General features: G+C 48.6%; 7 protein-coding genes across 7 annotated transcripts; 3 read left to right on the top strand and 4 right to left on the bottom strand.

Moving 5' to 3' along the window:
* Positions 1-576: 576 nt before the first annotated feature.
* Positions 577-2,312, top strand: ACHE_20393A (putative MFS myo-inositol transporter; the record flags this gene model as incomplete). Its single annotated transcript, XM_043284691.1, has 3 exons — positions 577-767; positions 827-1,123; positions 1,187-2,312. 3 exons carry the CDS (start codon positions 577-579, stop codon positions 2,310-2,312), a joined length of 1,614 nt encoding a protein of 537 aa, XP_043133457.1.
* Positions 2,313-3,502: 1,190 nt separating this feature from the next.
* Positions 3,503-4,465, bottom strand: ACHE_20392S (uncharacterized protein; the record flags this gene model as incomplete). Its single annotated transcript, XM_043284690.1, has 3 exons — positions 3,503-3,843; positions 3,898-4,359; positions 4,420-4,465. 3 exons carry the CDS (start codon positions 4,463-4,465, stop codon positions 3,503-3,505), a joined length of 849 nt encoding a protein of 282 aa, XP_043133456.1.
* Positions 4,466-5,148: 683 nt separating this feature from the next.
* sec13 (GTPase-activating protein SEC13) lies at positions 5,149-6,474 on the bottom strand (the record flags this gene model as incomplete). The annotated part of the gene is made up of 6 exons (XM_043284689.1): positions 5,149-5,473; positions 5,538-5,947; positions 6,032-6,062; positions 6,126-6,241; positions 6,340-6,384; positions 6,472-6,474. The coding sequence occupies 6 exons, from the start codon at positions 6,472-6,474 to the stop codon at positions 5,149-5,151; spliced, it is 930 nt and encodes a 309-aa protein (XP_043133455.1).
* A 478-nt stretch (positions 6,475-6,952) lies between these two features.
* Positions 6,953-8,199, top strand: pex20 (the record flags this gene model as incomplete). Its single annotated transcript, XM_043284688.1, has 3 exons — positions 6,953-7,066; positions 7,129-7,944; positions 8,044-8,199. The coding sequence occupies 3 exons, from the start codon at positions 6,953-6,955 to the stop codon at positions 8,197-8,199; spliced, it is 1,086 nt and encodes a 361-aa protein (XP_043133454.1).
* A 998-nt stretch (positions 8,200-9,197) lies between these two features.
* Positions 9,198-9,942, top strand: ACHE_20389A (uncharacterized protein; the record flags this gene model as incomplete). The annotated part of the gene is made up of 2 exons (XM_043284687.1): positions 9,198-9,803; positions 9,880-9,942. 2 exons carry the CDS (start codon positions 9,198-9,200, stop codon positions 9,940-9,942), a joined length of 669 nt encoding a protein of 222 aa, XP_043133453.1.
* A 3,351-nt stretch (positions 9,943-13,293) lies between these two features.
* SFH1 (putative RSC complex subunit Sfh1) lies at positions 13,294-15,158 on the bottom strand (the record flags this gene model as incomplete). Its single annotated transcript, XM_043284685.1, has 4 exons — positions 13,294-13,392; positions 13,450-13,534; positions 13,597-14,742; positions 14,821-15,158. 4 exons carry the CDS (start codon positions 15,156-15,158, stop codon positions 13,294-13,296), a joined length of 1,668 nt encoding a protein of 555 aa, XP_043133452.1.
* Positions 15,159-16,001: 843 nt separating this feature from the next.
* On the bottom strand, positions 16,002-17,248 carry ACHE_20387S (putative general stress response protein Whi2; the record flags this gene model as incomplete). Its single annotated transcript, XM_043284684.1, has 6 exons — positions 16,002-16,022; positions 16,077-16,341; positions 16,402-16,754; positions 16,820-16,955; positions 17,010-17,046; positions 17,170-17,248. 6 exons carry the CDS (start codon positions 17,246-17,248, stop codon positions 16,002-16,004), a joined length of 891 nt encoding a protein of 296 aa, XP_043133451.1.
* Between the last annotated feature and the right edge of the window lie 991 nt (positions 17,249-18,239).

Genomic DNA, 18,239 nt, shown 5'->3' with positions numbered 1-18,239 from the left:
GCTGCACTGCTGAAGTTGAAGTCGCTAGGAGATAGGCGTATGTACTGAAGAATGAAGGACGACCACGACGAATTGAGGCGAGACCGATACGGATCTGATGAAGAATGCATGGTTCGATATCGGATCAATCGGGGCAACTCGCCAGGGGCCACTTCAGGGGCACGGGTGCTTAGCAAGGGTCAATTTAACACTAAAGCCAGAACGCGTCGTCGTACATAGTACATAGTACTCCGTACGAGGTTATCAATGCCATAAACACAACGCTTCTGATTACGTATTGGCTCTGGCTTTAGGCGACATCAACAATGAATGCAACTGTACTCTGTAAAAGTAGTTGATACCGCACTAACCGTATCGGGCATCGCGCCAAGCCCGGCCAACTGTTATGAGGCTGGAAATCGATTCCCGAAACCTGACGGTTGTTTACCCCATATTTTCCTATATATTCCAGATGTTCTAGAAAAGGAGAACTTGCCGAATGTCTAAGCTCTTTCTCATGCCCTTTTCTGCCAAAGTAAAGCGCACCAGATGCATCGATAGGCGAAAGTAGGACATCCATGCCCATTTGAACCAGCCATGAGCGACCACCAGTCCGGCCCAAATGCGCCCTTGCTCGCTTCTCAGGCCGAAACCGATCGCGACTACGATGACCATGACTTGGATCATGAGCAGCAGCCCATCGACCTAGAGCCAGGGTATTCAGGCGGCTGGTTTATCTGGGCTTTGACATTCTCTGCGGGTATCAGTGGACTTCTTTTTGGTTACGAGTATGTATAGTTCCGTTAAGAGGGAGGTAACCAGAGAAGCTAATATGCTAGATCTACAGCACAGGAGTCATTTCGTCCACCCTCGTATCAGTCGGTTCTGATCTCTCGAATCGTGAGCTGACGACGGTCGATAAAAGCTTAATAACATCCTCTACGAGCCTGTTCGCCCTCATAGCAAGCCCGCTGGCCGGAATACTAGCAGACAAACTCGGCCGGAAACGAGTAATCCTCGTTGTAGATGGGTTCTTCACCCTTGGTGCGGTGTTGCAGGCTATCACCAGCCAGGTATGGTGGATGATCGTGGGCCGCAGTATTGTTGGTTTGGCTGTTGGGAGTGCTAGTTTGGTGACACCTTTGTATGTGATTCGGGACAGGAATTTTGAGGAGACGTTTTGCTAACTACTTATCGTTGTCCCTAGGTATATCTCCGAATTGGCACCGTCTCATGCGCGAGGAAGACTAGTCACAATTCTAAGTCTGTTCATTACCGGTGGTCAAGTGGTGGCTTATATTGTTGGATGGCTATTCTCATCTGTGTCGGGCGGGTGGCGCTGGATCGTTGGTCTGGGAGCTGCACCGGCAATCCTGCAGTTTATTATTCTCTTTTCCTTGCCCGAAACTCCTCGCTGGCTGGTCCAAGTAGGACGGGGAACGGAAGCTATGAATGTCCTGACCCGGATTTACCAGGCCCATCCTGGTAACAATGCTCTCGCAAACCGCGTCATGCGCGGTATCCAGCAAGAAGTTGCTGAAGAGGAAGAAGAGCTAAGCACCAACAAGCCCACAGACAATAACATGCAGTGGGCTCATGACGTTTCACAGCGTGCTCATGAGTTATTCCGGGTTGGCGGAAATCGAAGAGCATTGACCATAGCAGCCATGTTACAAGGGCTTCAGCAGCTGTGCGGATTCAACAGTCTGATGTATTTTTCAGCAACTATTTTCTCCATGCTTTCGTTCTCTTCGCCGACGCTGACATCATTATCGGTCGCTATGACCAATTTTGTGTTCACGCTATTCGCATTTGCCTTTATCGACCGTATCGGCCGCCGTCGTATCCTGCTTTATTCGATCCCCGTGATGATTGTATCCCTCATTGTGTGTGCACTGAGCTTTTCGTCATTCAAGATATCCCCGATGTCGTCTGGACCCGGACCGGCGGCGCGTGGGGAAGCAAACGACCCTAGTGAGACTAGCTCGTTCTTGCCGATCGCCATCCTCCTTTGTCTCACAATCTACACCGCATCGTACGCCTTTGGACTAGGCAACGTTCCCTGGCAACAGTCGGAGCTCTTCCCCTTGAACGTCAGGTCGTTGGGTTCCGCTCTCGCCACAGCAACAAATTGGGGATCCAATTTCATCGTCGGTCTCACCTTCCTGCCAATGATGGAATGGCTATCACCTGGCTGGACTTTTGCGGCTTACGCGATTGTCTGCGCCGTGGGGTGGGTTGGTGTTTGGGCAATTTATCCAGAAATGAGCGGATTGAGTCTGGAGGAGGTTAAGGATCTTTTGGCTGATGGTTGGGGTGTGGATAGAACTTAAGTGGGGAGCTCCCCTGCTTGAGGTACATACATACGAGTACTAGTATACATATGCACCTATCGGATTGGATTTTCTGGAACACCCGTTCTATGCCGATTTTCAAAGCCTGCAAAGGCGGCTGTCCTTATTTTTCACCGTTTTCCCCTTCCAGCTTCATCACCTCAGGTCCCTTCGTCTGGATTATTCCTTTGTCTGGATATCAGGGGCTTCGGGCTTGATACTGAGACATGCTTTTTTTTCTTTGCTCCCTAAAGGTACGATGTCGTTTCAACTATCTAAATATGTTGGATTATGGTGGCAATGTCCGGCAGTCAGAGTTTCTCAAAGAAATTGGTAACTTCCATGATGTTGATGACTATGCCAGTTGTGCCCCATGGCAATTAATGGCTTGGTTCTTCATGCCATCTATCCGATCTTTGTCTATCTAGCTTCACAGCACAGAAGGCTTATTCGCGCAGAAAGAATGACGACATAGCCTCCACTAGCTACACACGCTTCTTCTTCCTCGAAGTACTATCGACGAAACAGATTCTGTCCCTTCTATCCAGAGCCATCTCATTGAGAGCTCTCCACCTGGGCATGGCTCCTCGATTGCATAAAGAAGCGGCTCTGGAAAACGGTCCGATACTAGAAGGACCAGATTCAATCAGCAACACCATTGAGAGACTGTCGATTGCACTGGAATAATATCCATACATGGAGGGATATTATTACTTCGATTTCACCGATCATTATCTGAAAAAAGAGTTCAGCGGATTCCTGAAACAATTCCCCAGAGTACCCATCACTCTACTCCTGGGGCTAAGTCCAGGGGCAGCTGAGGGCGTGAGAAGGCTTTTACCCTACACATTGCAGGGGTTTTGTCTTCACTGGGATTGTTCTGAGCTCGTGTCGAATCCGCGGCGCAGCCAGGGTCAGCTCTTGAATATTCCTCGACACCTGCTGGATGATTGAAAATCTTGCGCAAGGAGGTATTGAGATGGATATAGTCTTTGATGAACTGTCGCCAGGACTGGACACACTTATGACCAAAGTTGTATAACATAACTACGCAATTGACTGACATAAATAGCAAAAAAGCGATAAGAAACACTGTCTTCAATCAGCCCCTGTTGCGACCAATATCCTGCTATATATATGTCGGACAGGAAAATAACACCATTCATCTCTTGGAACCCGAATTAACCAGCTCAATTAGCGCCAACCATAACATCCTTGGCAGTATCATCACAGAACTCCAGATGCTCTCTCAGGTAAAAGTTCGACCCTGAAGTCTCCAGCGTCTGCCCATACATCTCGCCAGCGGAGACCTTCGTTCCATTGCTATCGACAATCTCGCTACCATCCACGAGAAGAAGGGTGACTTTAACCATAAGCTCCATAGGACAGAATTGCTCTGGCTTGAAATAAGTATCCCAGAATTCGTCTGACACAAAACCGGTGCGCACGATTCCAGGACAGAGGGCGTTGACGCGGATTCCTTCTTCCTTGCAGCGCAGGGCGATAGAGCGCGTGAAGCCGACGACATTATCTACCATATTATCAATATGAAGCACTGAATACATGGAGAGGGAGGATAACGCACGTTTCGTTCCGCAATACGTAGGAGACACTTTGAACGGATACAAAGACCCGCAGCTCCCGGTAATAACCAAACTCGCATCCTTCCCCTTATGAGGTGACAACCGGAAGTAATGCGTCGCCAGGTAACTGGTATACAGCACACCCTTGACATTAACATCGACAACCGTCAAATCCGGCTCCGGAGGGGGAGTGTTCGCATCCGCCCCCTCGGCCTGAAGAATATTGCAGCTCTCAGTTGCGCCGGCATTGGCAAACACAAAGTCCAGACGACCATTTTTGCCATGGATCTCGTGAAATGCCAATGCCAACTCCTGGTACTGGCTGACGTTGGCCTTGTGGAAGTAAATGTTCGACTGGCCCTCGACGGCTTTGCGGCCGCGCTCTTCGTTTGAGCCGAGGATGTAGACTTGCCAATCCGGACGCTGGGAGAGAGCTACGGCCACGGCATACCCTATTCCACTGGCTGTGTTTGGTTGTTAGTGTCTGGGTTGGTACATATCTGGAAATGGGCAATGGGGCTTACTCCCGCCGGTGATAACGGCAATCTTTGTGTCTGCGGCTTTGCTCATGGTTTATAGAGTATATATAGGAGGTATATATAGTAAAAGTGTTACCTGAAGTGCTTTTTAATAACATCCCGAGAGATTGGACAAGCTTGCTCTTTAAATCCCCCGATTTACCCACACCTCCACTACCCTCCCCACCCTTCATCTTCAGCTGAGCCTGCAAGCCTGCAAGGGAAACTATTGCAATCGGGCAAACCACAACAAAGAGGCAAAGGTGAACCGGTGTGATGGCGAAGTAGATCACAGAGCTGCATCAAAGAACTGACCGCATAGCTTGTGCACATTGGGTTGTTCCCAGGGGTTTAGGTTTCCTCGGCAATCAATCATGTTGTGTATGCACAATGAATGTACTTGGTGGAGTACTCCGTATATCTAGGCCCCTCCGAATGCTGCTTTTTGATTTGATCTTTCAGAGTCTCTGAATCAGTCGCAGACGCTATTAATAATACAGCACGCACTAACTATGTGGATCTGACGAACCACTCCGAGTATACATCCACGAAGTAGTTTTCCGGTCCGATTGAACTGAATCAATGCCGATGCCATTGGCTTTAAATTTTTTCACTCCGAAGTACAGAGGCTGCGGTAGAAAAGATGCTATTCAGGGGAATACGCCCGGCTTATACTTTAGAACAGTTGAGAACATAATTTTGTAGCAAATAATAAACAGAAAAAAAAAAGATTAATTACTCCTCAATGTCCTTTACCTTCTCCCACTGTCCCTTGAGGTTCTCCTTCCAGAGGCTGACCTTGTTGTCGCCACCACTGACCGCCAGAATGTTACCGCTAGGGCTCCAGCTAACCCGCCACAAGACACTGTCGAACTCGAGTTGCTGGCTGGTCCACTGACCGGGGTTCGATGCGTCCGACGTCCAGATGCGAACGGTCTTGTCTTGCGAGGCAGAGGCGATGTATGACTTGGAGAGGATGCTGGGGGACCAGGCGACGTCACGGACCCAGTCGGTGTGGCCTTCCAACGTTTGAGTAGGGTTGTAGGTCTTGGTTTCGTGGCTAATGACGGAATTAGAGTCAGCAAATACCTCTGCCTAGAGAGGTTGGGGGATGCGCAACGTACTTGTAATCCCAGATCTTCAGAAGATTGTCACTTCCGCCAGTAACGAATCTCCTCTGTTGTCCCGGGCCCGGGTTGGAGCTAATCAAGCTACCGGCGGATGCGGCAGGTGCCCAGCTAATGGAGTTGACTCCCATACCATGAGCATGGAAGATCTGGTGAGTCCAGCTGTTGTCACGGAACTCGAGAACACTGACGTGACCGTCCGACGACGCGCAAGCAAGAAGACATCCGCTCTCATGAGGAGCCCATGAAACCATGTTCACGGACGCAGTGTGGAGGGAAAAATCGAAGACTTTTGTCCATGCGCTGCTGCCAACGGGGGAGGTGGTGTTTTGGTGCTGCTCACGCCAGATAAGCACCTTGCCATCGTAAGACGAAGAGGCCAAAATTGTGCCGAATTTCGGGTGCGCCTAGTTTTTGCGAATGTTAGACGTAATGCAGATGATTGGATTGACTATTTGACGAAATCACAGATCGGATAGGCTTCCACGTACCCACGCGACACACCACACTGCGCCTTCATGTCTGTTCACCCATCAATTATCAAGCCACGTATAAACTCAGGAACCGGACGAGAGTGGCACCCACCCTTTGAGGGTCTCAATGAGTCTATGTGTCTCACCCTCGATTTCAAAGATCTTTATCGTCTTATCCGATGAGCATGTCGCCAACCTGCGGCCGTAATAGTCCAATCCGGCGTCGTGCTGAATTCAAAGGAAAATGTTAGTCAGAACCACGCACGAAACCATGATACAGCATCCATCGTATAGAATGGAGGAACAGTATTTCTTTCATCACGTACAATCATGTCATCGTGACCCGAATTGGAGATAACTTGAGCAGCGGCCTATGGTACCACCCCGCGTGGAGGCGTCCAGTCAGTAAGGGGAATTCTTCTGAGGAGATCAGGGCAAGAAGAGGGCAAATAACGTACCATGATGGTTAATTCGGCAGCTCTCAAGAGGTAATATGGATGTGTATGTTAAGAGAGTATTTCAATCGAGTTCCGGAGGATTGCGTTGGAACAGTCCGGGGATGGCCCAGTTAAGCAGCAGCAACAAAACACCGCCAGCTGGTCCCTTTGGCGGTGGCAGAGCCGCACCCGATCTTATCTTATCGTTGATCGGCTTCGGTGCTTAGTCACCGGTTTCGGTATCCACGTGATGTCTACCTCGGCTCGGGCTTTGAACACGCCCACGCCTCCCCCACGCCTCCGAAGCTCATTACCGGCAGTCTTGTCCATTTTTCTTTTTCTACTTGCGTTCTTATTCTTCTTCACTATTGTGCTCCTTGTCGTCAAACTATTTCTCTTCATAATCTTCCCTACCTATCGCAGCGCGATCTATACCCCCTGCATCACCTTTGCCGTTTCTCCGCATAGTACCGTCGCAGCTTCTCTTTGGTTTACCGGCATCATGAGTGATGCTCTTTGCGGGCCGTCAAATGCGCTTCAGAACTTTCAGAAGCATGCATCTGTTGATAGGACACTTCAACAAGATAGGTTGATCTCGCGGCAACCGCAATCTCAAGTGAGTCTATCTAGGCGAGTCTTGGATCATCACGAAATTTCGACTAAGATTCAATTACATAGGGCTTCCGGTCGCAAAATACAAATGAAGGATCCTTGGACCCTGAATTCGCCGCGTTCGAGTCCAACCTCGCAGGACCATCAGCGCCCCAGCTACACCATGCAGGACCCTTCGCCGCCCCTGGTCCCTATCATCCAATGCCCGGCCATATGGAAACTCCGAACTGGGCGTCAGACTTCCAACGGTTGCAGATCTCGGGACCTTCACACCCAATTCACCAACAACCTGGTCCATCGATGGCAGCGCAACAAGGATGGCAGAACGAATTTATGGCTCAGCAACGACCGCATCAGCCTCAACAGCAGCAGGCCCCCGGCCCGCAACACCACCAGCCCTACGGATACGGGTTTCGACCATCTTTTGCGCAAAACTATTCTTTGAGCAGCGCCCAAATGGATAGCGCCCAAATGGATACTTTCCAGCCTCAGGAGACGGTGGAGAGTCAGCAGCCACAGGCAAATGCTTTCGATGAGTCGGCATTTGAGGCGGCGTTTGAACAAGCTAAAGCCACCATGGAATTGGAAGAGACCAATACCGCGCAGACCCATGCCGAAATTGTCAACGAATCCGCTCAATTCGATCCCACTGTTCAACCAGAGACCCATGAAGAAATCAGGATAGGGTCGGACACGATTGCCCCCAAAGAAGATACGCAAGGACGGCCAAACGATGCGGATGAGCTTGCTCGAACTGCTGGACAGCTGTTGAACAGCGTCAGCCACGAGACAAACGAAAAATTTCAACAAAGCAACTTCCTTGCCTTAATGCGCCGCATTCGGGACCGAGAGGTCCAGATTGAGGGAGATGAATTTCGCGAAGTCAGTACTAATCCGTGATTTTCCTATTTCGGGTGGCGGGTAGACGCGGTATATATTATCTATCGATACTGGCTCTTGTTCCAGCTAATGAGTGTTCAGACTGCGCAGTCCCTACATCCTGGAGGCAAATACTATCCCCAAGATAACAAGCAGCAACAGACACCAAGACCGGCAAGTCGAAATGGCAATGCGCACATAATTTCAAATGGTACCAGTGAGTTCGATCAGGCAGGAAGTTTAAACATCTTGTCGTGAAACACAGCAACTTGCTCGTGCATCCATAATAGTCCTAACTCGGTGATGCTTCTCTTCAATAAGGGTTGAATATGCGGCATGACCTCACTACTACACCTAAACCCCAACCCACGACGTTTGCGGAAGAAGACACGCGTAAAGACGATATTCATACCGATTTTTTAGGCGGACGGGGGGATGACAACTCCCTCTACGAAAGGTGGAATCTCGGCGATCGCTGGGCTTGACTGGTATAGGATTGGATACCCGACTTTCTAGCATCTTTTTTAAAAGTGGCGAAAGTCTTTTTAGCATGCATATCTTGGATCGTTTGGATTATTAGAGCCGGCAACATTGGGAAAGTTCTTAATCATGTATCCCCTATTGGTGGCATTGCATCTTGATTCTTTCCGTCTGAGCATCATTGGAAAAATGTCAATAATCCAGGATAACCTTTCGAGAAAATATCATGTCATCCTGCACCCATAACTCGTAATACACGGTCAAAGTCACATGATCCTATTCAGGCCATTGACGGAGAAGAACAATATGAAGCCTCAATAGAAACAACAATCGGCGCACATTCCACAGTTGGTGCTATTGAGAAGCCAAATGCTAGTCTGCTGAACTGTTTGTCCCCTTTTTATTTCTTTTGTGCTTGGGCCAATGACTGCATGAGAAAAAGTCGGCTGACTGGTCTTTGGTGTCGTCGTTTTAGGGTATTGTGTGGTATTGTTGGCGGTTATTGACGCCCACCCCCCTGCTGTTTCTCGATCATTGAGGCACTCTTTTCATTGCTTATTGGACATAGCATACTATTTTCTGTCAAATGACTGTTCTGCATGACGGTCCTCTGGATACCTTATATATTGCAGGGTAGAACCCCCAGTTTTTATGCAATGTTTTTCCATGTTCAGTCTTATCTCCTTTCGATTATTTTCCCAAACCGATATCTAAACCTAATACTGCGATATCAATCCCCATTTCCTGCTTCCTTGCTATACTTCTCCATCTTGAAGATGCTCCCTCCATTGGACTCCTTCCTCCAACAGCATCTCAAGCTTAGAGAAATAACAGCCAACATGCAAAACCAGCAGCCCCTAGTCTCCCCTCCTCCTCCATATACCACAACCCGGCAATACAATCTAGTATCCGAAGACATCTACCCCGACAATGAAATAGACACAAACACCGACGACGAAGACATCTGGGACAACACGATCCCAACTCCGACCACAATCAATATCGACGCATCTATCAGCATAAAAGGGGATAACAACACGATAATAATTACCTCTGGGTCCTCATCTGTTCCAGGGCCGTCAATGACATCCTCTCCGCCATCGACATCTACTTTACAGGCAGCACAGAAACATCGACAGAATAGGGTAACCGAAATGGCGACGTCAATTATCGAAGCGCTGAAAGAGTCAAGGACAAGTGGGAAAGGGCCGATTGAGGTCAATATCAGCACGGGAATGAAGGTCGAGGGGAGTAGGAACGTGATTTCTGCTGGGGCTGGTGGGGGTGCGTGTCGTATACTGCCTAGGGCAAAGAGGGATGGGTCGAGCCACGATGGTGATGAGGCTGGATTGAGCTTGAAGAGAAAGAGGCGGGCTCAATCGGTAAGCCCTCATTTTGCTTTTATCACTTTGAATTATTTCATTTTATTTCATTTGTCTAACCTAAGGCTTGGTATAGGAGCCTGTCGAAAATATGCCTAAGATGAAGAAAGAGTGCTCGCCATCGTTGCGCGCGAAGTGATCTGACATATTTGTTTTGCATACTACCTTGTTACCACTACGCTGTCTCATCTTCGAAAGGATGAGAAGGCTACGATGGCGCCCTTTGGCCCAGAATCCACCATCCATGGCGATACCGATGACTTGATATATTGATACCAGAAAGCTGCGCCTCTTTGATCGATACCACATTGCCATTTTCTAGTTTGGAATGTACCCACCTGGACGTTTCTTTACACACTAAAATAGTGGAATTACATTAACATAATCTCAAAATGGTAATAACATGTTATGTTATGCATCTAAATTTCCTGATCACTCCAAGCTCTAGTCATGACTGCTCAGTTTTTCCATTGGCAACGGAGTATGGGGTATGACATCTATATAGGGAAGAGACCTGGGATTTCACTATAGTGTCATTTGAGCTACACTAGAGTCTGTACGTACAGCAAAAGAAACAGAATACGGGGGCATATTGGGTTTGGCACACAGCTCATCGAATTTCTGGCAACAAGCAACGACATGATTAAAGAACAAATCCAAGAAGCATGAACATACAAAAGACTCATGAATGCCACATAATAGCAGAGTAAAAAGAAAAGAGAATGATTATCTCATATTTGATGACGACCAGCTTGCTGATTACCAGTTCTCATTGTCCTGCTGGTATCCTCAAAGCTTCGAAGTGCCCGGGCCACGAAAGGGTCGATAATCGGAGCCAAAGGTAAATAAGCTCTGCACACGATTCTGATTTCTGTGTTTTTTTTTTTTTTTTTTTTTTTCCGTCCGTGGGATATGCCTGGCGCTCCTGCTGGTCCCTCGCGACATTCTCGATGTCGACTTGAATCTCGTCTTCATTCTCTCCCTCCCATGCAAGCTCATTTTACTCTCCTTGGACCGCCGTGATGTGCTGAGCAGGATCATCAATTTGTAAATTAGCGGGTTTTTTTACGTCTTTCATGCACTTTATGGTCATGGTTGCAATCATGAGAAGCAGTACCAGTGGCGGCCCTTCGCCATTTTGACTCCATTTGACCACGCTCTCGTCGAAGGACTTGCAGACTTTCTTCATCCGGGCTTGAAAGCCCTGGCAATCTCCTCGTGTTGGGCTTCGTTGATTGCCCATTGGGGGCATCCCTCCCTTTTGCGGAACGGAACACCCATCGGGTCAGTAAACACGTTTCCTTTATTGTCCCAGCTTTAGATTTTGTCGATGAATGCTGATACATATTCTTAGTCACCGTCAAGTTGTAGATGAATGGACCACACTTACGCTTGCAGATTCTGTGCGGGCACGAGCATAGGACAAAGTTTTTTTTTTTTTTTTTTTTTTTTGGAAGGGTTTGAGTTGAAAAATTGGAATTGGACGAGTCTACAATCCTTAAAGGTATCATATGAAATCAGCTGAAGTTCAAAGTGGCAATGTAGGGTCAACACTTACCCTCGTTGCTAATGTCGTTATTCAGCGGCGAGGTGTTTTCGCCTCGTTCGCTCTCCACATGAGATAACTTGCAAACCATCGAGCTCCCTGGGACAAGACCCCTTAAGCCATTGGTGGTAAGGGCGTGCGTACTGGCTTTGTATGGTAGACGCAGCGTTTGGCCAAGAATCTCCCCTCCTTGGCTTTGTCAAGAATGAAGTTGCAGTTTCTTCCGAATTTGCAATATCATTCATCCACGCCTTACAATCCTCGGTCTTTATGGGAGCCATTTACGAAAATGAAATGACTGAGAAGACGAAACTTGCAGAACACGAAAGCTTGAGAAACAGAAAAGACAAAGAAACACGAGATATAGAATCAAGAATTGGCAAACAGAGAACAATCAGATATGGCTTGCAAGGTGGAAGAAGCTGCAAGAAATAAGCCTGCCTTTCATTCACTTCAAGTGGCCACTGTGATGGTATCGAGGCGAGTCATATGTTTCTTGGCCGTTTGCGCTGGGATTAGCCAAATTCGTGGGCCTCCAAAGTATATATCTCCTGACCCTCATTAGCTACTTAGTCACCTCAATCTAGAGTGGCGTTAGAACCGTAGATACTTACACAGTCCGGAATTTCTGTTCTCATCATCAATGGCAGAACGGAGCGCTTCAAGAGCTCTGGCATAGCCCGCGCAATCGGTAACAAGCAACCGAATAAGACGGTCACTTGGGCCATCAAATGCGGAGCAAGATTCCCATTCTCAACCGTGACCATAGGTGGTTCGAGACTCTTGTCTTCCTCGTTTGGCTATAATTCCCAACCCTAAAACATGTTGTTTGGGCTTGGTTTGAACTTGAATCAACCGATGGCCAGACACATCCATCAATGTGCTTGTATTTTTCCACGGCTCTCATCGATTTGTTCTGGGCATATATATCATATCCGTGAATATCGGATACTCATTTCCTTTTCCCTAGTAATACCAGTCAGCACAAGTCAAACCTAGACACTGATAGTTCAAAACAACTAGCTAATGAACACTAGCATATATATTGGTGATGTGTTCTTTTGATCGCTGCGCCCCTATAATCTCTGGTCCTACTACCCATGCAATACGCCTGGTAGCACCATCATCTCGATTCGTTCCGTACTTCGTGAGTCTTGGAGGATAAGGATATATAACGGCTGACTCCCTGGTCTAGTCGGGAATCTAGGTCGTATATATTGTAAAACGAAAAGAGCGGAAGCCCAGGTCTCTTTCCTGATCCAGGTTGATGGCTGAATTATATTCGTAGAAAACGGAAGAGGGAAGGGCTGATAGCGTAGAAATCCTTATTTGTATATCAAGTGAATGAAGACGATTGATGCTGACTGCCAAAGAGAGAAATTTCTATTCTATTCTAAAAACAGAACAATAAACGCACCCTCTTCCCATACAAGAACGACAAGGTGAGAAACAGGATAATAGATGTCCGCCGGTACAAAGACAATCATCCGTGATTTTATAAAGCCAACTAAGATATCTGGATTGATAATAATAAATTGGGTAGAAAAAAGAAGAAGCAAGAGGATTGCAGCAGGTGCACAAGAGGAAACTAACAGAGCCATCCATCCTCCCAACTCTTCCAAGATATGAGATGTAATGCTGTAACAAAATAAGGGAAAAAAAAAAAAAAAAAAAAAGGGAAAACCGTCAAATGCGCCGATCTGTCTGGTAGGGGCTCATTAGGGAGATAGAAGGAAAAAGGTCATAGCTACATTCAAAGAGATATGGTCGGTAATGATAATAGTGACAAGGTAGAGGGATTTGAAAAGGCAACGGGCAAGTTTTAGGGAATCGTATGTCAACACCAGCACATTCTGCTGGTCGAGTTCGGTGTACGTAGCTGGCTCATGCCGCTGCAGTGCTTTTGAAGGTGTTCTATTAGCTAGTAAAGAGCCGGGGTGGCCTCTACCGACCAACTGGGATGTCGTGGCGATGGAGGTCTTTCGACCATTCAGGAACGACCTTGTCGCGTTCGTACAAAAGACCACAATTGTGGCAAAGGGTCTGGGTATTGTTAGCCGATAAGGGTTCGTAACAGCAAAAGGGCGCTTTGTTCCTTACCCTTGAGCCTGCGGGACCATCTCGTACGGCCCAAACAGCAGTGCCCCATACCATGCAGTTGCTGCATCGCCAATTTTGTCGTTCCCTGTACAAAGTGAAAGGTTAGCAACTAATACAACGATGATTGCACTTTTACGGTTCACTAACCAGTCGGATAATGTTCCACCACCTCCACCATAACCAGCTCCCGAGCCCGTATCGGGGGTGCCTCGCCCACCAGGCGTACCTCCTCTTCCAGAGGGACTGAGACTGCGGAACCGTTTCTTGCGTTTATTCCGCTCACCCCGACCTAGAGGTGTCTCGCCATCCACATCGAAATAGCCACTGCCTTGCCGCAAGGCATCAGGCGTGATACCTGCGGTGGAGGAGAACCGAGCTGTCTCTCGTCGGAGACGTCGAATTTGTCGTTCGCGATCTCCTTCTCTCCGTTCAATTTCCTCCTTGGACAATGTTTCGACCTTGGGTTCCCACTCATCGCCGAGGCCTTCGGGGTCATATCGCCAACCAGCCTCTGCGCCGTTGGCGGCTTGGTTATCGATTTCGTTACCGTAGCCGCTGATGAGACCACCGCTTTCGCAGACTTCTTTCTTTAACTTGAGCACGGCTTCGTAGATGCCGTGTGCGATTGCGCCGACCCATTCGCCGTTCAGGCCCAGATCAGCGCAGGTAACTTTGGCGAAGTCCTCTGCCATTCCGGGAGGGTGGAGGAGGGACCATTCGAATTTGTCCGTATATAGCTTGTTCTGCAAGTTGATATTCAGGTTGATCATGCAACGGTACGCATCGTCTGGGTTCAAGATACTGTCATTGACCAACGGCTCCTTGGTTACTGTGACCTCTGGCGTCGCTGGAAGATTTGTTGGCGCCGGCGTCGTAGATACATCGCGCGATTGGCCGATTTGCGGAGCAGGAGGCTGAATCTGTGTACTCTGGAATAAAGGATGTAGTGCAACACCGGCATACTCCTCTAACTGTTGTCGTATCTGATTGCTGATAGCGAGCGTCATCGCTTGCGGACTGGGTAGGTCGAGATCGCGGACAAAGCCGACTGCAAATTCTTCAGGCGTCGCGAGGGCTTCATGGAGGTTCCAAAGGAAAGTATCTTTGATCCGAAACGCGGGCAATGGGTCTGGTCGTCTATAACCGGGCAGTGTCGGGTTGATCGCAGGATCCACGATGCCTCGTGGTAAAGGAAACGGTTCCAAGGGCTGATGCGAGGGGACTTCGAGGTCAATTCGAATCGGAATGAGCGTGAGAGGTAATTGCGCCTGGATTTGTAGCTGATCTGCACAGCTATATCAGATAGTCAGCATGAGAAACAATGGCGCGATAACCATAACCAAACAAACCCGACAGGAAGAATGTACATACGCAGGTCGCAACATCCGCTTGATCATCCAATCGCGAAAGACACCTTGAACCTCAACAGGAGCATGAACCTCTTTCCCCAACTTATCCGAAATCGGCAGCTTCTCTGTCATCGACTCCTCACGCCTCAGACTCCTCAGCCCCGTAGGTCGCCGTCCCTCTTCCTCTTCAAAGTCATCGTCAAACCCGTCCTCCGCGTAGTTGATCGCGGTTGTCCCTCGCTTTGTCGTGCGCGGCGTCGGCCCGACTTGGCTCTGCGGTATGACAGGCGTGAGAAGCGCGTTTCCATAATGCCGCACCCGTGGAGGGTACGACGTGATGTAGCCTCTGAGAGGGGACATGGTGGAGAAGGGCTGGCTGTCTATCTATGTCGAGATCGATAGTAGAAGCATGTCTCTTCTGTGTTCCTCTCTCAGGTTTGCAACTGAGATTTTTCGATAGTGCGATTGATGATTGATTATTCCCCCTTTCAGTCTTCTTTTTCTTATCCTACTCCTGCGAGGCCAACAGTTCGAGATCCGTGGGCGTGGAAGGGAGAAAGGAATTTGCTTTTCCGGCACAAGCGGCGCGGAACGAGCGTGCTAAAGAGATCAATCAATGCGCGCTCCCGCAGTTGAGGTAAAAAGTTGAAAAAGGAGAACCTGGTTTTTAACCGACGATGAACAACAAGGCCCAACAAAGCTTCTCGGATGGTGATCGCGCTGGAATGAAGCTCCTCCGCCTCGCCTGCGGATTGTCGCGTTTTCCCAGCCATGGCCCACGCTAGGCCTGTTTGGGTAAGAATCACGTGATATTACTAGTCTGCTATGGTAGATGCAATTGATTCGAAAATAGCTAGGCAACTATCAAAGACAGAAAATGAAGGTAATAATTACAGGCCAATGCATGCATCCTGTCAACTAATCACGACTATAAAAGAATTAAGCACACAAAATTTTATACGCCAATCCTGGTGTCTCCTGTCTGCGACAGTAAATCTCGAAGAAAGTTGAAAAATAAAGTGCAAGGGATATCGTCAACTCCGTAGAAAAGACCGACTCGAACAAGCGCTCAGGAGAAAGTAAGGAGTCTCGGGGTGATTATAATATGCGCAAATAGGGAATACTAGATGATAACAAAGACGATCGGGTGTTGCAATAAAAAGACAAAGGAAAAAGAGAAAGACGGGGGGGAAACCAAACTGGCTACCGCAGTCCTATCACACTCTGCGACAGCGTTAGTATGTATGGAAAGGACAGGGCAAGGATTCAAAGACGTACCATTTCAAGAGTCCACACTCTACGGATCCAAACCTTGACTTTCCCCTCAACACCTTCCACCTCGTCGAGCTCGATGCCCTCCCACCAGCATCTACGGGCTGGTTTTCTCCAGAAGAGAAGCAACTTCTGCGCCATCCCAATAGTACTGTTGTTGGACAGATCGCCTCTGATGTCGGTCCGGAGCTTGGCCAATGCAAGACTGCAAATGACGGCCTTGTGAGGTTCTGGTGCACGGTGGCCCCAATGGTCGTCACGGTTGAATCCGCTGTAAAAGCAGTTAGCTAAATTCAATGTACAGTGGCCCGAAATGTCCCAATAAGCTTACCCTGCGGTCAACATCTCAATCAAGTGTTGTTCCGTGGAACCAACCTCATCACTCTTCTTCAGGCCGGAGAAGATTCCGTCTTGTTTGAGGAGAGTCTGTGCAGCAGCTCGCTTAACTTCGATCATTTCCGTGTGATCGATGTCGGCCCGTGGAGGAATCACGTAGAAATCGAGGTCTTCGCGCAGCACAATGATTCCAGCACGGTCCTGAAGCGCATCCCTGGCAGATCCTAGCATGGAATCGGACGGCACATCCACATCTGGCGATGTAGATTCGGAAGGTGAGGAGGACGGAATCGATTGGGCGACAGAACGGAAGAAGTCCAACATGTATTGTAGGGAAGCCGGGTCATACTAGAAAAAGAAAAGCGACATCAGTAAGCCGGTTACATTGCAGTACCAAGATATATGCCACTTACGTCGACTGGGTAAATGTCGCCTTCGTGGAACGTGCCCATATGTCCATCGGGAAGAAGACCGTTTGGAAAGAGCGACAAAAGAACAAATTCCGGCAAAGTCAACAGCTCATCGCGAGAGAGGGTGAATCTCGTTCCCCTGGATCATACGTTAGAATCACCCATAAGAACATTCCCAAAGCGCTATCCTTACCTGAGCTCAAGCGTGATATTCTCATTTCCACCGATATCTGTAAAACACGCCCAGTTAGCACGTTCATCAAGTTCTCTTTGCCAAAAGGTTCTTCCATTGAGATTTCGCATCTTTTATGATCGCAACAAGTCTTTCTCAGGAGATTGTATTGTATTCATACCTCCGAGAGTATTAATTGGCGGTCCTCCAGCCTGCTGGACTTGAGTAATAATACTCGACGCGCCTCCGGCCGCAGCCATCACGTAGGTAAACGATTCAAGGGGACTGTATCCTTCTGTATAAGGCGGAGGTGGCTCGTCGTCCGCGGAAGATTTTCCGGACGATTCTCCTTTCGGCTCCTGAGAGAACGACGATTTGGTATCCGCGACAATAGACGAGGAAGGTTCTGACTCGCACGGTTCTTCGACAAACGGCGAAGGAGGAGGCGGTGGAGAAAGGGGAGGGGGAGGAGAAGCAGGATAAAAAGAAGTATTCGACGGTGATGAAGCCGACTCGGGTTGGGTAACAGCAACCTTGGAGCGGTTGGGATCAGGGACCGAGGAGGAATCGAAAACGAGCGAAGAGAAAGGTGGCGGATTGGACGAGAAGGAGAAAGAGCTAGACGAGGATGCTTCCGAGCACGGGGAATGCGGCGGGGGAGCAGTATAGAAATCGTCGTCGTCCTCTGCTTCCTCCACTAGGGAGTGCGTGAGATGAGGCGGCCGCGCCGTGGTAGGCGAGCCAGGAGAACTTGATTGCCACAAGGTGGTGGAAGTCGACCGCACGACTGAAGACGACGGGGTGTCGAAGCGTGAGAATGGAGGAAGAAGGTGATGGTCGTTATGAGGAATGGGATGAAGAGATCCGGTTGAGAGTTGGTTCCCGGTTGATCTGAGGGTGATCGACCCAGAACTGCCCCCAGTTTTGGCGGTCCAGAAGCACACGAGCCGTCACTAGCTAGTTTTACCGGGACTCGAACATGGATGCAGGAAAGAGTTCAAAGTGACACAATGGAACGTTTTCACCAGGATAAATGGTCAAAATTCAGATATACTCAGGGAGACAGGTGGGTGGGAGGAGAGAAGGTGGGAAGCGCTTGAAGATGAGGGGGGGGAGGTTGAAGATACAAATGAACTCGGCGGCAATCGATCAGTACAGCCAAGCACTACCCATTACAGTAATATTTTTTTTTCTACTTTATTTTCTGGTATTCTACAATATATTAGACAATAAATACGTAGATATGTTTTG

This window comes from Aspergillus chevalieri, chromosome 2 (genome assembly GCF_016861735.1).
Source record: "Aspergillus chevalieri M1 DNA, chromosome 2, nearly complete sequence".
Taxonomy (NCBI): domain Eukaryota; kingdom Fungi; phylum Ascomycota; class Eurotiomycetes; order Eurotiales; family Aspergillaceae; genus Aspergillus; species Aspergillus chevalieri.
The sequence above is the reverse complement of the archived record's forward strand: the minus strand, read 5'-3'. Positions and strand labels throughout refer to the sequence as shown.